The sequence below is a fragment of the Carcharhinus amblyrhynchos genome, chromosome 16 (assembly GCF_965287045.1).
Source record: "Carcharhinus amblyrhynchos chromosome 16, sCarAmb.v2.hapA, whole genome shotgun sequence".
NCBI classification, from domain to species: domain Eukaryota; kingdom Metazoa; phylum Chordata; class Chondrichthyes; order Carcharhiniformes; family Carcharhinidae; genus Carcharhinus; species Carcharhinus amblyrhynchos.
This window is the reverse complement of record NC_137339.1, coordinates 21225952-21251276: the sequence shown is the minus strand read 5'-3', so window position 1 is coordinate 21251276 and position 25325 is coordinate 21225952. Positions and strand designations below refer to the sequence as shown.

The 25325-nt window shown below is 41.2% G+C and overlaps 2 protein-coding genes across 7 annotated transcripts in view; one reads left to right on the top strand and one right to left on the bottom strand.

The window, feature by feature from the left end:
• Positions 1–6555, top strand: part of acss2 (acyl-CoA synthetase short chain family member 2) — a 67293-nt gene extending 60738 nt beyond the window's left edge. For both annotated transcript variants that reach the window (XM_080204798.1, XM_080204797.1), the window contains 2 exons: positions 5384–5458; positions 5544–6555. In XM_080204798.1, coding sequence (XP_080060924.1) covers positions 5384–5458; positions 5544–5668 — 200 coding nt within the window. In that variant the 3' untranslated portion in view covers positions 5669–6555. The remainder of the gene's footprint in view (positions 1–5383; positions 5459–5543) is intronic.
• Positions 1–18731, bottom strand: part of LOC145353880 (uncharacterized) — a 50260-nt gene extending 31529 nt beyond the window's left edge. For 2 of the 5 annotated variants that reach the window (XM_080204803.1, XM_080204801.1), the window contains exons 1-3: positions 18069–18731; positions 12090–12358; positions 10286–10370 (exon numbers count right to left, since the gene is read on the bottom strand). In XM_080204803.1, coding sequence (XP_080060929.1) covers positions 10286–10370; positions 12090–12358; positions 18069–18208 — 494 coding nt within the window. In that variant the 5' untranslated portion in view covers positions 18209–18731. The other 3 variants (XM_080204800.1, XM_080204804.1, XM_080204799.1) reach the window with 2 other exon arrangements.
• Positions 18732–25325: the final 6594 nt, after the last annotated feature.

Below are 25325 nucleotides of genomic sequence, written 5' to 3'. Positions count from 1 at the left end.
TACTGATCAGACAGAAATCTGTTTACCTGGATTACTTACCTGGATCCATTGAAAAGGCTCCGACTTTTGATCAACAATGCAAAAAACTCTCAGCTTGGTAATCCTTTCAGCCAGCAGTGAAGGGAATCAGCACAAAAGCCACCCTCACGTTTTATGGCACTAGCAGCAATACGGTCAGTTTAAAGGTCCACTGTGAATGTTAATGAATGGAGCAAAGTCGGGTTGGGGGGATAGTCAGGAGATCAGGTGGGAATTGGAGTTTAAGGAGGGGAGGGGAGGGGCAGGTAGTCAGTAATATAACTACCCAAGATTTATTCTAACATTTCCTGGATAACTATCCAGTTAAGTTGAACTGTCAGCGTCGGAGACTTCTCAGAGGGTCCCAGGAAATGTGAGAATTGTCCGTCGGAAGTTCCCAGGCAATTTCCATGGAGTCAGTCTATTGGGACTTGGGCAAAATCCCAAAGTGCATCTGGTAAGATACGTCTGCTCTCCAACAACCTGGAGGCTGGAAGATCTGGGCCGTTGAAATGTTTGGTATGTTGGGGAGCCTGTTAGCAATCTTGCGATCCATGCCAAAGATTACGGAGGAGTCCAGCGTTCTTTGTACAAGACTACACAGTTTGGGGCCATCCTTTCCAGCGTAGAAATGGTGGGCAACTCCATTAGCACACTTGTGGACCCAAAGATGACATCCGATAGCCAATGTCTCAACTACCATTGCAGCACAAGCAGCAGCACCCTTCTCCCACCACCCCGCACCCCGAACTCTGCCTCCAGTAGAAGCTCCGATTGTTGCCATCAAGGCTGTTAATTGTGTAGGGTGCCTTTTTGAGGATTTCTGAGGTGTCGCTGCAGAAGAGTGGAAACAGTTTCATGGAGTCATTATTACTGTCCTCTCTCAAACACATTAGTCCTCCCATTCCTGCCACTCCACCAAGTGCTCTCCCTGTTACCTTGCAGCCAACCAACCCATGCTGAGATGGTGCAGTCCATAGCCAGGGCTGCTTGGGGTTAACCTCCAAAGCCATCTGAAGCCTCCTCTACTGAAAGACAGCAGCCTTCCAACAACCATGCTGAAACTATTGGGATAGCATTGGGATAGGCAAGACAGGTGCTAAAGAAATCTACAGGAGTGATCAGAGGACTTTTATTTGCAACTTAATATGATTTCACTTACAAGTTTTTGGTTTGGAATTTTTGGTGATTTATATTGTTGCATTGTAGTCCAGTAGCACTGTAATGGTCAGAGACAGAGTAAGTGAGGTATAGGAGTGTTGGTGAATGGTGAATTGATATCTTAATTTGCAATATAACCCTTGAATAAGTTTTTAAGGCAGCCCAGATAAAAGCAGATTTTTCAAGTTTAATTCCTTCCTCTTATTTCTCTTCCTCCTCATGCTTCTCAGCTACACACTCTATAGTAGTTGCAAGATCCACCACCTCACGATGATGATGTTTTGTAGCAAGAAACAGGCCACTGTTAATTGGGACACCCACTCTGAGTATTGCCAGAGTCCTCCACGTCAGCTCAAACAGCGAAAGCTCACGTTAAAGTGGCCCAATGACTTATCAGCCAGACCCACTTTCTGATGGTCTGCTCTATCACATTTTGTGTGGCAGCATGCTTTCATTGTATTCATGCTGGGCGTTTATTGATGGATTGTACAACAGAACCATTGGCCACGTTTGTCAGCAGATACCCCTTGTCACCTAGGAACCAACCTTTGGTTTTGCTGTGGTGGCTCAAATGCAAGAAGACTGCCATAGAGAAGAGACATCCTGACTGCAGCCAAAATACATTGAACATCACAATTTAGTGTCTATGGTCACACATTAGCTGAATATTGAGGGAATTCCTTTCAGTCCAGTATTGGGCAGAGTTGATAACTGATGCCTTCAGAGTGATTTGCATGCAGCCATTGGTGAAGGTCACCGTGAGAAAGCCTGTAATCCTAGCAAAGCTTCACACGTGACCTGCCTGCTTATCTCTGGATAGAGGAAATGATATATAGTTATCTCTCTTGAATGGTGAGCCTCCGTGGCCTCCCTTAAGCAAAAGTGGATGGCAAACTGAGATGTTGCAATCTCCAACTCTAGCTGGGAAAGATCCAGGCACATAAACGTTCATCGATATGGTCACTTTTACAGTCACTGACAATGCAATCCTCTTCCTGCTCTGAAGTTGCAATTGTGGCTGGAGAAGATAAAATAAGGAATTTGGTGGAAGTCCGACAGTATCATCTTTCATTATTCAGTTGTTAGTGTTATCAAAGACACCTCTTCATTCAGTCACTGGCTTATTGAAAGGACCCAAAGTACCATAATCCTATCACATCACCAAACTCTGCATGAAAACGTTTGTTTGCAGGACCATTCTGGTGCACATCAAAGTATTGATAAACTGAAAAGGTAAATTAACAACGGGGGAATAGATTTAAATAAACGATGGAACGATGCTAGTGTGACTAACATGCACTGGCAGTCAGAAGATGGGTAGCAGAATTGTGTCTGTACAATCCTAAGAATTTGCACTTGTGGAACCTTGCAGTTTTACTTGGTAATAACTTCGATGTTACAAGTAGTGCAGGGTCAGGGCGTTTGAGAATGGGGTGGGTGGTCACGTCTATTTTATCTGCCTGCATCATGCTTGAATTTAGAAAAGCAGGAAGCTGCATATGTAAACTTAAATCCAAGTGGACTCTGTCCACCAATCTTCCCCCAGCAGTTAAATTTCTGAAGTTGGAAAGTAGCATTGATTTATTAACCTGTGCTCTGTTGTACAGAAATGTACAGTTCCTCAATTAGTGTAGAACTTAAAAGTTGGCTTCACACTGGCTGCAATATTAATTTTAATGGCAAATATTCACTTCCCTTTCAAAGTCAGTGGTTTTCACTTTTTTCATTTGCGAGTATTAACAGTTTTGTAATCAGCCACAGTCCAAAAAATCCTACCAGTTGCCCAAAGAAAAGTGCTACTGACATTGCAGCAAGGCAGAAAAAAAAGCAAACCTCTGCCTTTGTGAACCTCTGGAATCCTCTTGTAAACTCCAGCATAAAATTCTAAGTTCAGAGTTTTCAATATCAGTAATGAATTTAAGCAGCATTATACTGCAAATTAAGTATCAGCAGTGAGGTGGACAGTGTAATTACCCTACTTTTTAACTGATGCCACAGATTAGTTTTGTTAACTCAAACATATAAAGTAACTCATGATTTCAATCAGTTGTCATTTTCCCATGGGTTTCCCCCGAATCTGTGCATTAAGTTGTTTGGAATTAGCAATCCGATCTATTTTGACCATTTTTTTCACCTGTGGAGAAGAGTAGGACATTCACATCAGATATTTATGACAACACACCAGCAAAAGATTGGAACAAGATATCAGCAAGAGCACACCCTCCACCCCGGAAGCCTTGGGTGAACTTGTATCCAAGGTCAGCGTTGCAGATGTCACGAGCAGCCGTCTCGAAGGTCAACTGATGGAATGAGATTGGCCCTGATGGGGTACCCAGATGAGTAGGATCCTGTACGGACCAGCTGATGGATCAGTCCCTCTGCGACTAGGTCCTGAACTTCCTAACCCATAAATAGTAAGGACTGGCAACACCATCTCCTCCATGATCATCCTCAACACTAGTGCCTACAAGACTGTGGCCTCAGCTCTCTACTATACTCCTTATACACCTATGACTGCAGCCAGATTCCTCTCCAACTTGATTTTCAGTTTTGCTGATGATGCCACTGTTGTGGGTTGGATCTCAAACAATACTGAGGCAGAGTACAGGGAAGAGATAGAGATTCTGGTGAAGTGGTGCGCTGACAATAATCTCTCCCTCAATGTCAACAAAATGAAGGAGATGATCATTGACTTCAGGAAGCATAGGGGAGAGCATGCCCCTGTCTATATCAATGGGATGAAGTAGAAATGGTCGAGAGCTTCAATTTTTCAGGTGTCCAGATCACCAACAATCTGTCCTAGTCCCTTCATGCAGATGCTATAGTTAAGAAAATCCACCAATGCCTCTACTTTCTCGGAATACTAAGGAAATTTGGCATGTCCGTGACAACTCTCACCAACTTTTACAGATGTACCATAAAAAGCATTCTTTCAGGTTGTATCACAACTTGGTATAATTCCTACTCTGTCCAGGACTGCAATAAATTACAAAGGGCTGTGAACAAAACCCAATCAATCACTCAAACCAGCCTCCCACCCATTGACACAGTCTACACTTCCTGCTGCCTTGGAAAAGCAGCCAGCATAATCAAGGACTCACGCACTCCAGACATACTCTCTTCCATCTTCTTACATCAGGAAAAAGACATAAAAGTCTGTGGAAAAATATCAACAGACTCAAGATCAGCTTCTTTCCTGCTTTTGAATGGACCCACCTTGCATTAAGTTGCTATTTCACTACATCCTAGCAATCACTGTAACACAACATTCTGCATTCTCTCCTTTCCTTTATGTACAGTATGCTTTGTATTGCAGCAAGAAACAATACTTTCACTGTACACTAATGTGTGTGACAATAATAAATCAAATTCACGTACCCGCACATCAGTCCTACCAGTTTTTCTGTTCATATTCCAAACTTAAGTTCTCTCTTAGAAATTAGTGTGTGACAAAAGATGCAAATATACAGTTAAGTGAAATGTTCTGAGAACATCCTGCAACCTAAGGTGGCAGAACATTCTGTAGTGTTTTGTGACAAAAGGGCCCCGCCAGTGAAATACCTCCCCACCCACTTTCTGGTTGTCCATCTGCTAGCTTGCTTATTGAAATAATTTATGATTTAGGACCTCTGTGTTCATGTGTATGAAATATAAATCTCCAGAGTTCCGCATCACTCCCTCCAGTCCAGTCTGGGTATCAATCTAACAATGCATCCGCCTACATGGCATGGTGTGCCGTGAGAAACATTCAATGAAGCTCCACCATTTGAATTTATAAGAATGATACTTTCAAAATTTTGGGAACCCCAAGACACAATACCTCACATGCAAACGTAAACAGAATTGCAGAAGACAGTCAGAATGGGGTGGAAAATTTTGTGTGGAAAATGGAACCTGCCTCCTTTAACAACCAGGATTGCTTTTGTGATTTTAACATATCACATGGATTTGTGTATGTTTTTCTTCATTTTGTATATGTCTTTTTTTCAACAATTAGGCATAACCAAATTCTTAAGGAAAACATCTTACTCAAATGCTGGTTTTCTAGTTGAAGGCTACATTTAACTATATAATCACACTACCATATCACACAATATCGTATGCGTTTATACAGAGTCTATCTTGAGGGAATTTTCTAATTTTAACTATGCTTTCATATTTTGAAAAGTCAATTTTCATTAACGATTTTATCTTTGAATTACAGTTCGAGAAAAAATAGGACCTATTGCCACTCCTGATTATATACAGAATGCTCCTGGATTGCCCAAAACCCGCTCTGGTATGGTATATAGTGAAATACAAGTATCTACTATTATGTGTGTTTAAATCTGTGGTATTAACTTTTTGATTTTCTGCCTTAAAAGGTAAAATTATGAGACGCATTCTGAGGCAGATTGCTCGGAATGAGAAGGATCTTGGAGATACATCAACGCTTGCAGATGGGACAGTTATAGAAGAACTCTTCAACAACAGGTGTAGAACAGCTTAAAACAGGGATTCTGTTTCTCAGTTTAAATTGCAATGTGAAACTTGTAATTTAATAAGTATATGTGCATGCTTATGGAAGAACGTACCAGATCTTTGGGTTGCCTGAGTCTAAAGGACCAGAAGAAGCACTAATTAGGTAAATTATGGTGATAAATGATTGACTTGTGGATGATTGTCTAGTTGCTTTATCATTTTTTAATTCATATCTTTTAATGGGGAAATAATATGAATAAACCATCCATTAGCAATAAGTTTGATTATGTCGTTGTAACTTTTTTAAAAAAAGGCATTGCTTTGAATATTTTTGTTTTAATTGCAAAGTATTTTTATACTTTTTCTCTTTTGCTTTGGGGTCAGTGTAACAATCAAACATTCCACGGTCATTTTAAACAAATTATTTAACAAATATAACAGTTATGAAAAACTGAGAATTAGTTGATAAATATTTTCACTGTAGATAGCAGAAGAATGAGGTTGTATTGTGTGTATTTTGCTTTCTCTGTCTCATACTGTCAAGATGCAGTTGCCCCTTCCTGTCTGGGCTCCCCACGTTTAATACATTTTTTGTTTTACAATGAAATTAGACAATTTTTTTTTTGGGAAGGGGGAATGCATTATCCTTTTAATCTTTGAAGCATTAGTCCCAACATTTCTTTAGGAAACAATGGAGATCCCATTTATTTACAAGACGAGAATTTTAAACCAGGCAAGCAACCCTTGTTTACGTGGAACATTGGAGTTGTACAAAGCCATATTTTTTATTGAACAAAAATGAAACTATTTATGTTTGCAACTGCTGTAAGGTGCATATTTGACAATGCATTAACTGTTAAAATGTGATAGTGATATGTATACTCCAATTAAAGCTTTTCATATAAATCAACTGTTGATGAATTGTTTGCAGTGAAGTAATTTTTGGCTCCCAAATTCATATGCTTATACATGCCCCAAAACATCATTCACAATTTTACTCCCCGTTAGAACCAATTATTATTGACTCCAATCTCCATTTTGTCCATCATTGTGATGGCTGAAACACAAAAGCTACAGTGTTTAAAGTCTCATGCAATTACCTCAGAGCAAGCAGAGCGGGGCAGCACGGTAGCACAGTGGTTAGCACTGCTGCTTCACAGCGCCAGGGACCCAGGTTCAATTCCTGGCTTGGGTCACTGTCTGTGTGGAGTTTGTGCGTTCTCCCTGTGTCTGTGTGGGTTTCCTCCCTCATTCTGAAAAATGTGCTGGTTAGGTGCACTGACTTGAACAAGGCCAGACTGGTAATTAGAAAAATTTCATAGTAACTTTATTGCAATGTTAATATAAGCCTTACCTGTGACTAATAAACTTTTACCTTTCCCCTGTTGAAGGACTCTGAGGAACAGGAATCATTATTTTATCTATATTTAACTCTTGCATCGCGTACATCCTTTCTATTTGTCACACTTCCTATGCAGCAATTTTGCAACATCTGGGTATGACTTCATACTGTGTATTTAGCATGCAGTACTCTCAACACCAGATGGTTTTGCTGCTTCTAATAGATTCAACTCCAATGTCTCATTCTCTGTGGTGCTGCCCATAAGTTTTATTTAGATGTTATTAAATGGATCAATAACAGATTAAGGTATGTTGATCATGCAGTAATTTAAAATGCTATTTTACCTACCAATCTACAAGAAGCTTGTCTATTTTCTCTTGTCTATTATATGAAGAGTTCATTCGTTTATACCTAGTTACAGTATTGAGGTGAAGAGTGAGATTGTAACAAATGGTGGGGATGGGAAGATGAGATAGGAAACCAGGGTGAAATCACAACAAAAAAACTTGGCTGGTGACTTTGGCTACATCCAGCTGTAGTCAGCAAATCACTTTGCGGTCTTGTAATTCATCACCTCAAAGGTAGTCCAAAGCTTTTGTAGGATCCCTCTTTTGACCAATACCCAGCAACTAAAAATATGACCTGCAGCTCCCTTTCCTACCACAACTCATTTTCACCCAAAAAGAAAGAGAATCAGAAGAGTGTAAAGAGAGAGAAGGAGATGAGAGACTGGTAAGAGAGTATGGTCAGATTTACTGCGAGCAATGCTATGGGAGTAGCAAACCTGATGTTATAAAAATGTTTAACAAACTAAGGTATCAATTCCTCACTCAGCATGCCCAGTATGTAATCCATAAATCCCAATTGCTTGACTGTTAATTAATGCACTCAGTTATATTTTAATTAAATATGTTCCTTTATGTATTTCAAGTTGACTTGGCAAAACCAAGTGAAATAATGTTAAGTGAAATATTGTCAATGAATTTCAGTTTGACAATAAGGCAGTTCTAGTAATTTTACAAGAACTAAACAACATACAGTCATTAGTGCTGTGTGTCCTTTAATTTGTGAACTACTCAAGAACTGAAACATTAAAGAAGCGGTTCTCACACTTCTTAAGAGGCAAACTACTTAGATGGGGCAGAATGAAAGGATCACTGACCAGTCCCATCCCCTCCACTTTCATTTGCCATTGGAAATTAAAATCTCATCAGAATTAATAAGAACGGAGCTGCTTTCAATGAAACATCAATGAGGTGATACCTGGTTCCAGGTTGGAGAGCTTCAGTCTCATGTCGGGCTCTACATTCAGCCAGTTCCTCTTTGTTTTCAATCACAGGTGTTGAAAATCCAATCTTGCAAGTTGCATGTTAAAACCTTGCTTTCAAAATTACATTGGTGTCATTTGTGTTTATGACGATGTGCTGTGGTGTTGCGCATCAGTGATTTATATCTTGGACCAGCATGCAGACCACACACACTGAGAACCACTGCACTACAGCATTAAATCCCCAAAAAAAGCAACCAGATCTCCAAACAGTATGGTTCAACAGAGCAACTCTACAGCTATTTCACCGATGGAAAAATCTCTGCTGTGTTCAATGCATTTATGCATACATTCATGAGGAGGAATGCTGGAATATGAAGCAACTGTTGCATCGTTCTTGGTTGTACTGTACACACTATACAAACCAGGAGTTTATCAGAAAGTTATTGTCCTACAGTAGCAGCACTAATGATGTCTGTTAGACTGCAATTTTGCTGCACAAAGCATCTTTTCTTTCAACTATTATACTTCATTAAATTTTGTCTCAACACAAAAACACTGCCAGTCTATGCTAAAAATTCTGCATTTTAAATAAAGATACACGTCTTATCTGGATTTCAAATCATGGCTTTTTGTTTTCATAAGTCTAAGGTATTCCAAGGGTGGCATGGTGGGACAATGGTTAGCATTGCTGCCTCACAGAAGTATAGTGAAAACTTATTTTCACTATTTACTGTAAGCAATGCTATGGGAGTTCAATTCCCAGCTCGGGCCACCGTCTGTGTCGAGTTTACACATTCTCCCCTTGTCTGCGTGGGTTTCCTCCAGGTGCTCTGGTTTCCTCCCACAGACCAAAAATGTGCAGATTAGGTGGATTGGCTATGCTGAATTGCCCCTTAATGGCAGGGAGACTAGCTAGGGTAAATACATGGAGTTATGGGGATAGGGCCTGGGTGGAATTGTAGTCAGTGCAGACTTGATGGGCTGAAAGAATCATAAAATCCTACAGTATAGAAGGAGGCCTAAGGTAGTGTGAGGTCGATACAGAGTAAATAAAGAACAACAGTTAAAGTTTGCATTACAGATTACTACACATCTGCTGGACTCTAACGGGAATGGTTCCTGCATTGCCAAGGCCATGAAGATGACTGAGTAATATTGTTTATAACATTAGACTGATACCCTGTAGTTTTGCCGGATCATCAAGTTTTATTTATGCTTAATTTATGCCTGATACACATTAAATGAAATGCATCTGGTCTAACATAAGAAGTAAACCAGAATAGTCTTGTATTAGTCTGTGGTTCCTTGAGATTTTCTAATAAATCTGAATCATTTTACAGAGTTAAGAAAAAAAAGGCTCGTGTCTATATAGTGCCGTTTCCTGACTGCTGAATGTCTCAAAGTGCTTTACAGCCAATGAAGTGTAGTCGCTGTTACAGGAAATGTGCTAGCCAATTTGTGCATAGCAAGCTCCCACAAACAGCAATGTGAAAATGACCATTTAGTTAAATTTTGATCAGATAAATATTTGCCAGGAAACTAGGAATAGTCGCCCAGTTCTCTTTCAAACTAACGTATTTTACATCATTTGAGAAAGCAAAAGGGGCCTTGATTTAACGTCCCGTCCGAAAGGCAACATTCCAAAACTACAGCGCTCATCAATACTGCACTGAGTGTCAACCTTGAATTTTCTGGAGTAAATTTGAACCCACGACCTTCTGACTCGAGAAGCCAGGGTGTGATTAATTGAGCCTGGTTGCCACTTGGTGTGGACAGAATTGATGGCTGATGCTGTTTTCCTTCAGAACGGAGATATTTTCCCCTTAAAATAAGTTTTCACAAACCAGCATCTACACAGTTGGTACTTAAAGTTATTCTCGATAGACATCGAAAAATCAAGGGATTTGGCATGTAAACTCCAATATTAAATTCTAGTAGAAAAATGTTTGGTGCCAATCGCAGTTAAATTGAAAAGCATTTGGCGATTCATTCCATGCTCACAGGCAGCCCAGCCCAAAGAAGGTATTTCTCACCTTTGCTCCCTTTGAAGATAAGGGTAGACAACTAATCCTGTAATTTCTGTGAAATGCAGAAATGGCTTATGATTCAATAAATAATCTAAAACAAAAACAAACGGCAGTGATCAATCAGCATGTACCATCCATGTTACAAAAATGAAGAAAAAGTCAGAGTCACAGCATCCAAAGTTATAACTGAATTTTCAATTATACATGCTGGAGATGCATTATCTGTTTTTTTCTTTTCTCCCACATCACCCCCATCCCAAGTTTATAATAGTTGTGATTATTCTTCAAGCAGGAAGATAAAGAATTCTAGATCAGCAGCATCTCTTACGATCGTGAAGAACTTTTGATAGGCAACAACACCACCTCCACAATCATTCTCAACACCACTGTCCCATAAGGTTGTATCCTCAGACTCTTACTATACTCCTTATATATTTATGACCGTGTGGCCAAATTCCCCCTCCAACTCTATTGTCAAGTTTGCTGATGACACCACTGTACTGGGTCAGTATACAGCAAAGAGATAGAGAATCTAGTGAATTGGTGCGACAACAATAATCTTTCCCTCAATGTTAACAAAATGAAGGAGATAGTCATTGACTGAAGGAAACATAGTGGAGCACATGCCCCTGTCTACATCAATGGGGACGAGGTAGAAATGGTCAAGAGCTTCAAGTTTTTAGGTTTCCAAATTGCCAACAACCTGGCCTGGTTCCCCCCAAGCTGACACGGTAGTTAAGAAAGCCTACCAACGCCTCTCTCAGAAGACTAAGGAAATTTGGCAGGTCCGCTACAACTCTCACCAGCTTTTACAGATGCACCATAGAAAACATTCTTATGGTTGTATCACAGCTTGGTATGGCTCCTGCTCTGTCCAAGTCCACAATAAACTACGAAGGGTCATGAACAAAGTACAGTCCATCATACAAACTAACCTCCCATCCAATGACACTGTCTATGCTTCCCATTGCCTCAGAAAAGCAGCTAGCATAATCAAGGACCCCACACACTGTGGACATACTCTCTTCCATCTTCTTCCGTCGGGAAAAAGATACAAAAATCTGAGGACACGTACTGACTCAAGAACAGCTTCTTCTCTGCTGCCATCAGACTTTTGAATGGACCTACCTCACATTAAATTGATCTTTCTCCATACCCTAGCTAGACTGTAATCTTACAGTCTGCTGTCTCTCCTTCTCTATGTACATTATGTTTTGTCTGTATAGTGCGCAAGAAACAAAACTTCTCACTGTATACATTTGACAATAATAAATCAGATAAGCTGTGTGGGTGATTGGGCATTTATTTTCTCACAATGGAACCCTTTATGAGTGAAGCCTGGAGTCTGGCAGAACTGGGGAAATCTGGTAGCCAACTTCAAACTCCTGCTGTGGCAAGCATTCAAACTCAAGCTGGAGACCCCCAATTCTGCCTTTAAATTAGCCGAAACTACTTATGTCTGTATTGTAATTACAATAAACTACATTGATTGATATAAATTAAGATCATTTCCTAATTTTGATTAGTGAATAAAAATATTAGAGACTTTCCCAAGGTTTGGGCTTCCTTGCCATCTGTGAAACAGTAGGCACACTATTAGTCGACATAATGTTCCGTTTTTGAATGCCAGGAATTTCTTGTCCACTCTGCACAAGATGAAGCACTTGAGAGAAAGATAAGGTGCAAGTTTCTTCATTCATTTCCATGGTCACAGGAGGAAGATTTGCAATGTCACTAACTGCTCTATTTTCATGGCATTCCTGTCTTTGACTGTTCTCTGTTAGTTCATAAGATGCATTGTGAGCTTTACCTTCTATTCCTTTACTAATCTGAAAGTACACGCTTGCATCTTCCATTTTCTCTTCCTGTTGATCTATGGGTGGCATGTGACTGACCATTGTGGTCTCCATTGTAGCTGATTGGTCATTTTGTCCTGGGTCGTTTGGAGTCTGCCTGAGTAGCTTCTCAAATGCCTTTGTCATATCTTCCTCTGCAGCTAAGTTATTCTGATTGTTGGCATCAGTGATTTGTGAGGAAAGCCATTCTTTGTAGCTTTCAAGGTCAATGGGTCCAATAAACCTGAAAAAGTGGGGATTTATTATATATAAATATATACTGTCAAAATAAATACAAATGCTATTAAGTGGGAACTGTGTGCCAAAAGGTGAGGTAAACTTGAAAAAATGCTGCATATCTATTACATATAACGTTTTTCTAAAGGTTTAAGGCAGTACACTTTGGCATTTAGATGACACTGATAAATTCAACCCCTACACCTCAGACAAAAGGGGCAGAATTTTCCTGTTCAGCCTGCAACGGGAGTCGTAGCAGGACAGAACTGTTACTTATTTATTAGTCACAAGTATCTTATATTAATACTGCAATGAAGTCATTGTGAAAATCCCCTGGTTGCCACACTCCGGCACCTCTTCGGGTACACTGAGGGAGAATTTAGCACAGCCAGTGCACCTAACCTGAACATCTTTGGACTGTGGGAAGAAACTGGAGCACCTGAAGGAAACCCATGCAAAGATCCATTGATTTAGGGTGGGATTTTCCAGTCTTGGGGTGAGCTTGTCCAGAAAATCAGGTATCAACCTTAGTTTTGTCACCACATTATTATTAAAAGGAATTACGTTATAATTCATAACTAAAAGGAAAAAAAATTGTATGCATCTTGCACAAGAGGATTCCTTGATTTTGAGTAGAGAAATACTGATCCTTTTTGAATGTAGGATACAGGTGCAATGAATCAGCTGGCCTCTTTCTGTGCTGTATTATTCTATGATTCCATGCCAGTCAAGCTGAAGAGTTTTTCCAGGTTTTCATCTATACAGCCTTTGTTGGAAATGCTGGAAATCTCCAGCCTTTCACTAATTTTACAGGCAAAGCAGATGGAGAAAAACACAACACAATAATTTCAATAACTATGGTAATAATTTGACATTAATTTTTAATTAGTTGTATGACACATCAGACACATCAGCTACAGTGCAGTAATTGTCACATTATTGCAACATCAGACGTGGTTAATACGGGACTTGCACTGATTCAGTTAGCTTTTTATTATGTTCTCCACCTGTTCCTTCCTACTGAACCAATAATCAAATGGTGTCACTGTCATACTAAAAAGTGCAAGTATGAATGGCTCTGAAAATTGCAGTGTGATTTATTTTACAAACAAAAGTTATCTGCTACTGCGCCACCTGGGTGTGGTCATATTTACATCGCAAAGAAGGAAAAGCAGGAGGAGAACGGTGCTATGTTTCTTTTTGATGCTAAAAGTTTATGCTCCAAATTCTTGGCCCACTTTCAGACAATCTGATCACTGTTTTCCAGTATCACGCCAACTCTCAAAATGCAGTTGGATGCAACATACAGGAGAAAAGTGTTGTACTGTATTGTCAATTACTCAAATCAAATTAATAATCTTCACTTACTTGGTGCCTCTTGTTTCAAAACATTTCATACATGGCTAACTTTTGAAGTGCAGTAACCTTGTGAAGAATTACAGCAGCATTCTATGACAGTGAAGATCCATAAGCGATCATGAGACGAGGACTTACATTTTATTTTGGTGTTTTTTTGAAAAGTTGGCTGCTTTCTCTTCATATGCCATCCTTACCTGGTCTGGCTTACATATGACTCAAAGATCCACTGCCATTGGATCTTTTAATGTGTATTTGACTTACCAGAACTGAGGGACAGGGCCTCAGTTTAACTTCCTATATTGCAAATATCTGGTTCATGATTCATGTGTTTTGGTATATGATTTTTAGTTTTAGGAATTAAAGTTTAGCTGCAGAAAGTGGGATAAATACAACTAAAACAGCTTGGAATCGCTTGTTCTTAAAGGGTTGGGGCTGTGCTGCATTAAGAGATCTGGATAGGCTAAGCAAGTGGGCGAGGACCTGGCAGATGGAGTACAATGTTAGCAAGTGTGAGGTTACCCACTTTGGCAGGAATAATAGTAGGAGGGATTACTATTTAAAGGGCGAAAAGCTGCAGCATGCTACAGTGTAGAGGGACCTGGGGGTCCTTGTGCATGAGTCACAACAACCCAGTCTGCAGGTGCAGCAGGTGATCAAGAAGGAGAATGGGATGCTGGCCTTTGTAGCAAGGAGGATAGAATATAAAAGCAGGGAGGTCTTGCTGCAGGGCATTGGTGAGGCCGCAGCTGGAGTAGTGTGTGCAGTTTTGGTCGCCACACTTGCGCAAGGATATTTTGGCCTTGGAGGGAGTGCAGAGGAGGTTCACTAGGCTGATACCAGAGATGAGGGGGTTAGACTATGAAGAGAGACTGAATAGACTGGGTCTGTACTCGTTGGAGTTTAGAAGGATGAGGGGGTATCTTATAGAGACATATAAGATAATGAAAGGGATGGATAGGGTAGAGGTAGATAGATTCTTCCCGCTCAGAAAGGACAGCAGGACTAGAGGGCACAGCCTCAAGATAAGGGGGGGGGGGGGGGGGGGGGCAATTTAGAACGGAGTTGAGGAGGAACTTCTTCACTCAAAGGGTGGTGAATCTCTGGAATTCTCTGCCCATTGAAGTGGTGGAGGCTACCTCGCTAAATATATTTAAGGCACGGGTAGATAAGTTTTTGACAGACAAGGGAATTAAGGGTTATGGGGAGAAAGCGGGAAAGTGGAACTGAGCCACTTCAGATCAGCCATGATCTTACTGAATGGCGGGGCAGGCTCAAAGGGCTAGATGGTCTACTCCTGCTCCTATTTCTTATGTTCTTAAGAGGTTAACGGCTCAAAAGGTAAGATCTTTTAACATTAGGTGGGCTTACTTAGCTGGAGAACTGAAGATGTGGTGTCTACAGTGCTCGCAAAGAAGTACAGTCCAGAGAGATGTTTATGTTTTGGGAGTTATAGCTAAAGTAGTTTTAAAACATTCAATGAATCCTGAAAAGTTCTAAAACTCATTTATACCATCAAATATAAAAAAGAGATTGCTAACGAGGGATGTTGAACTTGAAGATCAGTTTGACATAGCCCAGAGCAGCTATGCCATTATGGAGGTTCATGGACCTTAGAAAGGTTATCTGGTTTCAATTTATTTGGGTATTTGATGGGATAGAGTTTTAGTTGCAGTTTGCACCTCGTATGGTTTGCAGCTCTCAGAGAAGTCAATCAAAATAAATGACAGACAGACGTGTAGGGTAAGCAGAGTAAAACTCTAACTTCATTGTTGGATGCATGAAAGATGGTGAGGCTTAATCTCATTTTGAATCTTGTGAGGGACAGAAGCTTGCAGACTGTGGGAGGAGAATCTACAGTAGGCCACTGTGCCTTATTACAAAAGAAAGTAACCAGCAGATAAGCTTGGAAGTTTGTTAAATTTGGCAAAATGATAAGGCCAGCATTTGTTGCTCATCCTGAACTGCCCTGATTAATTAACTAAATTAATAAAAAATAAATTGCATAATCTTCACTAATTCAGTGCCTCTTATTTCAAAGTATTTCATACAATGGCTAACCTTTGAAATGTAGTAACCTCAGAAACAAATACAGCAGAATTCTATAGCAGCGAAGACTCATAAGTGTTTGTGTGATTAAGGACCCATATATTTTATTTTGGTAATGAAATGAGTGGCTTGCTAGGCCATTTCAGAGGGCAGTTAAGAGTTAACCCCATTGCTCTGGGCCTTGAGTCACATGTAAGCCAGACCAGGTAAGGATAGCAGATTTCCTTCCCTAAAGGACATCAATAAACCAGATTTTTTTTTATAACAATGACAATATCATGGTTACCATGACAGAGATTAGTTTTTGACTTTAGATTAAAATTAAATTCCAATTGGACTTAAATTCCACCAGCCGTCCTGGTAAGATTTCAACCCATCTCCCACAGCATTAGCCAGATTGCTAGATTACTAGTCCAGTAATATCACCACTGCACCATCATCCCCTAAAATATTGAAAAATTAACCAGAACAAGGAACTGAAGCCTCCACAATCAAGAGAGAGTAAACTAAAATTTTAGCTTTGAAAATAGCTGGAGCTCAGAAGAACAATCAAGAGGACCATGGTATACTTCTGGGTAGTGCTTACGTAAGTACATAACCTTAAGATTGATGTATCTTATAAGAGAACTCTTGGGGGAAGAAAGAAACAAACCTGAATGCACACAAATACAGTTATAAACTGTATTATTAAGATAATAGTACTGGTTTTATTTAAGCACAGTGGCTAGCATTGCTGCCTCATGTGTCAGGGGCCTAGGTTCAATTCTCTGGTAACTCCTCTGTGTGGAGTTTGCACATTCTCCCTGTGTCACTGCAGGTCTTTTCCAGGTGCTCTGGTTTCCTCCCATAGTCCAAAGATGTGCAGGTTAGCTTGATTTGCCACGATCAATCACCTCTTAATGTCAAGGAGATTAGCAGGTTAAATACGCAGGGTTACGGAGATAAGTCTGGGTGGGATTGTTGTCAGTGTAGACTCGATGGGCCGAATGGCTTCTTTCTGCACTGTAGGGATTCTATGATTCTACTATATACAATAAAGTGTGTTTGGTTTTTTTTAAAAAAAATACTTTGTAGTGTATAGCTCTCTCAGTTAAAGTGAGTTATTTGGATTTATTTTTAAATGTTAATGGTCCCTAAGCATTACTAACACTATTCAAAGGCAGAAGTATCTCACAATGCAACACTCCTTTTGTAGTGCGTCCAGAATGGTGCTGAAGGTTCTCAACTGGTGGAAATCACCAAACAGGTAAGCTGTTGTGCCTATGCCATAATCAAAAGGGTGGCAACGCACAACAATTTTATGAGTTGCAAGCTCACTTATTTGCTGCATGTGAGGAGCTCCTTCTACTTTCTAGTAAGCAAAAAAGGGGGTGAAAGTTGAGGTTGTCAGTTGCTTAACCAGCAACCAATGATCATTTTCCTTTGTGGGGGGGTTGCTTAGGTAACAAGGTGACTCAACATTATGTGCTTGCAAATAAAAATCTGGAAGCAACGTCTCTGCAATTATTTGGGACTTTCTCAGCTTTAGCTTTGCCAATTCATAACTCTATTTCTTGGATTCAGGTATTTGGGATATATCTTAACAGGAAAATGTGTACATTCCATAGTGGATAAGACAAGTAAGAGAGAAACAAAAAAGACAGTAGGACTAGGGGGCACAGCCTCAAGATAAAGGGGGGGCGGTTCAGAACGGAGTTGAGGAGGAACTTCTTCACTCAAAGGGTGGTGAATCTCTGGAATTCTCTGCCCGTTGAAGTGGTGGAGGCTGCCTCGCTAAATATTTTTAAGAAGCGGGTTGATGGGTTTTTGATAAGAGAGGGGATTAAGGGTTATGGGGAGAGGGCGGGAAAGTGGAACTGAGCCACGACAGATCAGCCACGACAGATCAGCCATGATCTTATTGAATGGCGGGGCAGGCTCGAAGGGCCAGATGGCCTACTCCTGCTCCTATTTCTTATGTTCTTATGTTCTTATGAAACACAAAGGTAGGAGACAGAAAGGGAGGAGCTGTTAAGAATAAAGTTGATGATTAATAAGAATGGCAAATGTACTCAAACATCTGGAGTTTGGCCCCAGAGCTGGTTAAAGCAGGGGTGGAACTACAATCAAACTCTACCATGTTAGAGACTGAGAATCCATCCAGCTGGTGGAGTTCAGCGCATGCGCAGTTGGCTGAATTCAAGGTTAGCCGCATGCGCATCAGGTAGAATGTGAGCACATGCGCAGGAAACTAAGGCCCACCTTCAGCAGTCGACAGTCAGTCAGGCAGTGGTGGCGGGTGGGGCAGGTCGCCGAACAAACTAACGCTTTACCTGGAGTAATAGTAGATCTTCGCCTCGAGGAGCCGCTCCTCCGATCCGAGCACGGCCTCTCCGAGCTGGGCCAAGCCCCGTTGGAACACCTCATCAGCTGCAAACTGATAGCCGTGGAACTGCCTATAGCGGATGTCCATCTCTCGGAGACCCGTGACGCTCACTATCTTTGGCCAGGACTCCCCACCCCGGAGCTTGGACAGCGAACCGCAGCACTGCGCCCCCTACCGTGTGGAGGAACGGCCGGCTCTCCCGGAGCGTCCGGAAGCGGGCAGCAAATCGCAGCCCTGCGCCCCCTGCTGTCTGGAGGAGCGGCCGGCTCTCCCGGAGCGTCCGAAAGCGGATAGGGAACCATAGCGCTGCGCTCTCTGCTGTCTGGAGGATTAGCCCAATTTCCACATCCTGAGGTGAACCTTGGAATATGCACAGCTTCCCATTGTCTGGAGCTTGGAGATTGCATTAGCCTGCGTTTCCAGTAGCCACATACCTGCTCCAGTTACAGCATATTTATAGTATAGTATACTAGTCATAATAGCATTGAGTTACTGCGTCCAGAAATAATAATCCCAACATATTGAGTTCAAACTATTTCAATTTAGAATTTGAATTTAGAAAAAGAAACGTAAATCTAATAGCAGTAAAGGTAATCAGAAAGGTATCAGGTATTTGATCCCTCTGTCTTCACCCCATTTCTCAATCATCCCCACCAGACTGCACCTGGGCTCCCACTGTCTTCTCCAGAAAGACACCCAGCTCAGACTCTCGATCTCACATCTCTGCAGACTGTTCCTAGCATACCAATCCTTTGGGATTGTGGGTTGTTGACAACATCAAGTTGATGTCATGGAAGAGAGAGGGGTCTGCTTCGGTGAGAGGCAGAAAGGATGGTGCTGCTTGTAGCAGTGCCCTGGGGTTCCATGCCCTATTCGGAGCACAGTAAGAAGTCTCACAGCACCAGGTTAAAGTCCAACAGCCCTGTTGGACTTTAACCTGCTGTTGTGAGACTTCTTACTGTGTTTATCCCAGTCCATCGCTGGCATCTCCACATCATAACTATTTGGAGCAACCAGGGTGAGTTGGTAACCCTTCAAATGAATGAATCCTACAACCTGATAAAGGAGCAGCGCTCCGAAAGCTCATGCTACCAAATAAACCTGTTGGACTTTAACCTGGTATTGTTAGACTTCTGACTGTGCCCACCCCAGTACAACGCCGACATCTCCACATCACTACAACCAAATGTTAAGATATTAACTGCTTTGTGACTTGACCTAGGAAGCCACATCTGTGTGAAGCTATTGCCAGCAGTTCATCTGGAAGTCACAACACCAAGAGACTCTCAGAGACAATATACATACCTTGAGATTGGCTAAATTAAAAACACCCACCAGATGGATCTGAGCAGAAAATAGACAGCCTGAGTTTCAGTTTAATGTGTTCTTACAGACAGGGAGAGACAGATTTACTGTTTCTCTTACCACATGTTTGTAAGCAGAAGATTTTTTGAAGTTTTTTAAATGTACGGTGTGTTTATGTAATCCTGCATTTTTCATGATTCGATTTACTAATAATCTACAGTTAACTTGAATTAAGATGAACTCAGCTAATTTATTTTCCATGTTCAAAACTGGTGAAAGGCATGTTTGCAGTATCCCACTCCAAACACACACTCACAGACACTGTAAAAGGGGTTGGTGGGGGGTTAAAGAAAAGTACAGTATTAGAACCATTGGAATTAACATTAGTTCATGTGATTCCAGAGTTAGGGCTGATAATGCCCTAATTTTTAATGGTTGAAAGAGGTATGTATGTTGAGGATCTTCTTTGGAAATCCATTGTCTCGGCAGACCTACTGACTCCACTAGAAAAATGAGCTTATCAGATGCAAATGACACTCCCTTTGAACTGGGCTTGGTCAATCTCAGGTGTGTTATGATTCTCTTAGCAGCTGTTTAGGCATAATGAGTTCTGACCTTTCGTGATTACAAGGAGTCTGTAAGATGAGGCGTAAGATTTCAGACACTGAGCAAAGAATTATTTTGTTTTTGAAACTCCATGTAGTGGTTCTCAGACAAAGGGCTCATCCTGTGGACATGTGACTTGTGGCAACCATCTTTTTGTTCAGCATAAAGTCATTTTTTTATTAAAAGCAATGAAGATAAAGTTTTGAACACCTGGTGCTGGATTTCTTCTGATGTCATAGGAATCCAACAGCACCATTGGGGAATTACTTCCCTGACAGTGCAGCGCTGAAGCATTAAGAAATTATTTATCTGGCACTTTTCACAATCTTAGTGTGCACCAAAAAACATACATTTACGAGTTTACTTACTTTTATAAGGAAGTCAACCTAGATTGTTTAGTTAACACTTAAAGTGAGGCTCCAACGGGAAGCTTCTTTCGCAGCCAATTCCACGGACACCACAATCTCAACAGCAAGTTTTAGTGTTAAAGAGCTTCTGTTGAGCAATCGGCTTTGAATTGCATAATTTGGAACTCAACAAATAAGTCTGTCTCACAGACTGTCTTTGAGGTTGAGCCAAACTAGTAGGTCTTTGCTCACCTCAGCAGTAAAATGAATTGCATTATATTTTTGCCCTCTTCTTGGCTCCTTTGATGAAATTGAAATTAATGTAATTGGTGTTAATGTCAGCCTACTTGCAACACTAATAATTAAACTTAAAAGTTGCTGTTAAAAAATCGCTTCAGAATCCTGTCAATTTTGACTTAAACACCAAAATCTTCACTAGCTTTTCCTTGTGAATGTACAACTGTTTCTGACCGATTTAATAACAAGAAAAATGGGGTTGCTGAGGTGTCACATTGTGGGTTATTGAGTCAAACTAGCACAGTTCTATTTAATAGGTGTTGCCCAATTCGGCACAGTGGCAATAGTGTTAGCACTGCTGCCTCATAGCACAAGGGACCCGGATTCGATTGCTGGCTTGGGTCACTGTCTGTGTGAATTTGCACATTCTCCCCATGTCTGCGTGGGTTTCCTCCATGTCCCCTGGCTTCCTTCCACAGTCCAAAGATGTGCAGGTTAGGTTGATTGGCCATGCTAAATTGACCCTAGTTTGGGGGATTAGCAGGGTAAACGTGGTGTTATGGGGGTAGGATGGGATTGTTGTCAGTGGGCCGAATAGCTTCCTTCTGCATTGTAGGGATTCTATTCCATAATTCTGTGAACACGGAAGAAAGATAAAAGCCCCTGAATGACTATGGTGATGTCACAGCATGTCATGTGACTAATCACACACACATGTATCATTTTACAAACCATGACACTTGTCTACTCTTTGGCCAGCCTCATTTCTAGTTTAAAGTTCCATGAGACAACGGATACCAGTGTTATGGCAATCAGTCTGGAGCAGTTTAACATCAACAACAGCGAATGTACACAACACCCTGTCAAACAGCAGGGGTGCTGCTTGGATAGACTTTGGCTCCTCCAAATTTGCAAAGCCATTCCTTTTTAATTACTCAAGAAAACCTAGAAGTCTCCTGGTTACTCTTCCTGCCTTTGAAACATAAATAATGACATTACTTTCAAGCAGTTTAATTTTAATGTTGTCATTTAAAAGCGGAAAACCTGGAAGAACATACAGTAATGAACGGAGAGCGTTTTGCAAATAACAGCCTTCAATTCTGATCACTAACTTCTGATCCAGCCATATGGTGACAATAGTATTTGCTTAACACCAATGTGAATTTGGGCTTGTCAGTTTGGGTATAAATTTTGTCACTTTTCACCAACTGTATTATCTGAAAAAAAAGGAGATAACTAAGGTAATTTCCTGACAAGATAATGGAATGAAGTCTTTTCATCCGAATAGCAAGTTAACAATACACAGTAGCCATTTAAAGAAGCCTTATCATCTCATTATCTCTTTCAGGGAAAGCAGATTCCATTTCAGAATCCCCATCAGTCTGGTCAGTTTCCAGTTGGGAACAGATTAACAAAATTATAATGATTTCCTGCAGTTAAATTTGGCAAGACCTCTGTGCTTTTGAAATGCCTGGATCTCCCATCCCCAAACCCTACAAGTGCATTCCCCATTCCTTCTCAGTCTACCAATAAATGGGGGCTATGTATTGTATTTTTCCTTCACTGTTATTATGTAGGACACATTTTGCACACGACAGCAAGAAGTTAATCTACTTTAATGATTAGTATGCTTTTGTGCCTGCTGAAGAAGTATTTGCCGGAACTTGAGAAGATCATGAAACTACAGAAAAGTTACGGCACAGAAGGAAGACATTCTGTCCATCTTGTCCGTGCCAGCAAGAGGACACCCAGGTGCCCTTTCTAATCCCACTTTCCTGTACCCCACCCAGAGTCCTATACCTTACAACACTTAAGATGCAGATCCAGATACTTTTTGAAAGAGTTTAGGGTCTCTGCCTTCATCACCAACTCGGGAAGCAAATTCCAGACACCCACTGTCTTCTGTGTTAAAAAGTTTTTCTTCATGTCCCCTCTACACCTTCTGCCACCTATCTGTGTCCCCGGTTCTGGAATTCTCCAAGGAAAACAATTTTATCCTGTCTACTCTCCCTCTCATAATTTTGTACATCACAATCAAGTCATCCCTCAGCCTTCTTTATTCCATGGAAAATAACCTCAAACTCTCCAATCTCTCCTTGTAGCTACACTTTTCTAGTCCTGGCAACTTTCTTGTAAACCTCCTCTGCGCTCTCTCCAGAGCAATTACATCCTGTAATGTGATGACCAGAACAGCACACAATACTCCAGTTGCGGCCTAACCAGTGTTTTATACAATTCCAACATTTTATCCTTATTTTTATATCTTATACCTCTACCAATAAAGGAGAACATTCCATATGTCTTCTTTACAACCTTGTATGCTTGAATTGCTGCCTTTAAGGATCTGTGTTGAATTGAGTGGAAAACGGGGATCTTCCCAGCTGTAATGGATTGGAAACTCATAGAACATAGAAAAACTACAGCACAAACAGGCCCTTTGGCCCTCAATTTGCGCCAAACATATCCCTACCTACTAGGCTTACCTATAACCCTCTTACTAAGTTCCATGTACTCATCCAGAAGTCTCTTAAAAGACCCTATCGAATCCGCCTCCACCACCACAGCCGGCAGCCGTTTCCACGCACCCACCACCCTCTGAGTGAAAAACTTACCCCGACATCTCCTCTATACCTACTCCCCAGCACCCTAAACCTGTGTCCTCTTGTGGCAACCATTTCAGCCCTGGGAAAAAGCCTCTGAGAATCCACCCCATCAATACCTCTCAACATCTTATACACCTCTATCAGGTCACCTCTCATCCTTCATCTCTCTAAGGAGAAAAGACTGAGATCTCTCAACCTACCCTCGTAAGGCATGCCACCCAGCCCAGGTAACATCCTTGTAAATCTCCTCTGCACCTTTCAATGGTTTCCACATCCTGTAATGAGGCGACCAGAACTGAGCACTGTACTCCAAGTGGGGTCTGACTAGGGTCTTATACAGCTGCAGCATTATCTCCCGACTCCTAAACTCAATTCCTCGATTGACGCATAACTGACTGAGCCATAGAGAATTGTAGGATTTTCCCATTGTCAGAAGTGTTTATGATGTTGAAATATTTATTCTGGGGCATATCATTCTAATGATCTGCTATGATATAACTTTAAGTTCATAGGTGATTCTAGATAACTATTGATACATATTATAGTATGTTAGGATCCATTTGTTAATGGTGCTTATAGATGCAGGTATTTTTACACAGGGGGTGGTAAGTGCCTGCAATGCACTCCCAGAGGAGGTGGTAGAAGCAGCTACAATAGCAATGTTTAAGCAGCATCTTGACAGAAATATGAATAGACAGGGAATAGAGAGATATGGACTAGGTAGAGGCAAAAGCTCTTTAGAAAGGTGTCACATATTGGCACAGGTTTGGTTGACTGAAGGGCCTGTCCCTGTGCTGCACCGTTCTTTGTTCAGTTGCTTTACAAAACCCCTAGCTATCAGCCTCGCTTTAGCCCAACAGGAACACCTGACTCAGCAGTGATGTATCTGAAATTTAGGGCGCTTGCTCTTTTCCTGAATTTTCAGAATTCAGGAGTATCGACAAATGTTGAGCTTTGAGTGATTGTATTCAGTGTCTGTTACCCATTCCATGGTTGGACCACAAGGTGGCACCATTAGGTTAATTCAGGATAATTCGTGGACGAGGCAGTATCAGACCTCGGCATATAGGTCGTGATTGTAACTCGGTCTTCTGGGCGGGAGACCCATGGGATCAATTAAAATGCTGGTTTCTACATCTCACCCCAAATTATTCTCTATTGACTTTAATAGAGAGTAAAATCGGACAGACTGCAAAACCCATGTTTTACCCCAAGGACTCATTAAGATAACGTTGCCTCGTTACAGGAGTAAACTATTCAGTCCCTCAAGCCTATTCTGATATATTCTTAGGTCGTTACTGATCTGTACCACTGCTCTGTTTGCCCAGCTACGCTTACCCAACAAAATCTGCTGATTGCCATTTACAGTTAACCCAGGTCCTCTCTGCTTGTGGGCGGCGCAATGGTTAGCACTGCTGCCTCGCAGCACCAGTGACCTGGGTTTGATTTCTGGTTTGGATCACTGTCGGTGTGGAGTTTGCACGTTCTCTCTGTGTCTGTGTGGGTTTCCTCCACGTGCTCCAGTTTCCTCCCACAGTCCGTAAAAAAGGTGCTGGTTAGCTGCATTGACCCGAACAGGCAGCGCACTGTGGTGACCAGGGGAATTTCACAGTAACTTCACTGCACTGTTAATGTAAGCCTTACTTGTGACTAATAAATAACCTATATTTTTTGATAGCTCAGGGCCCCACAAACCGGTTCCCGATTTTAAAATCATGCTCTAATCTTAATTACACAGTTCTCAAATTCCGCAGTACTGCTCCCATCATCAATCAACATGCATCAGGAGAATGTCCAAAAGTTTTCCTTTGTGACGCCAGTAAAACATTGCAGGATCTGTCTTTAATTGAACTCAGTCGATCCTCAGCAAAACAGGGCTCACAGATAAATGTCACAAGCCAGAAGCGTCAGTCAGGCCATGAACACATCTGTTTAGTTTTCCTCGTTCCCCATCTGCATCTTGTGCCTCCAAATGGTTTTGTTTCTGAAATATCTGAAGTACCACCCTGCAGAATGATGGCTTTTGTAACAACTGATCGTGAATATGAAAAGTAGTCAAAAAGATTTTCAAGATTACTTTTCCTGCTGCGGGAGAGTCAATTCTAT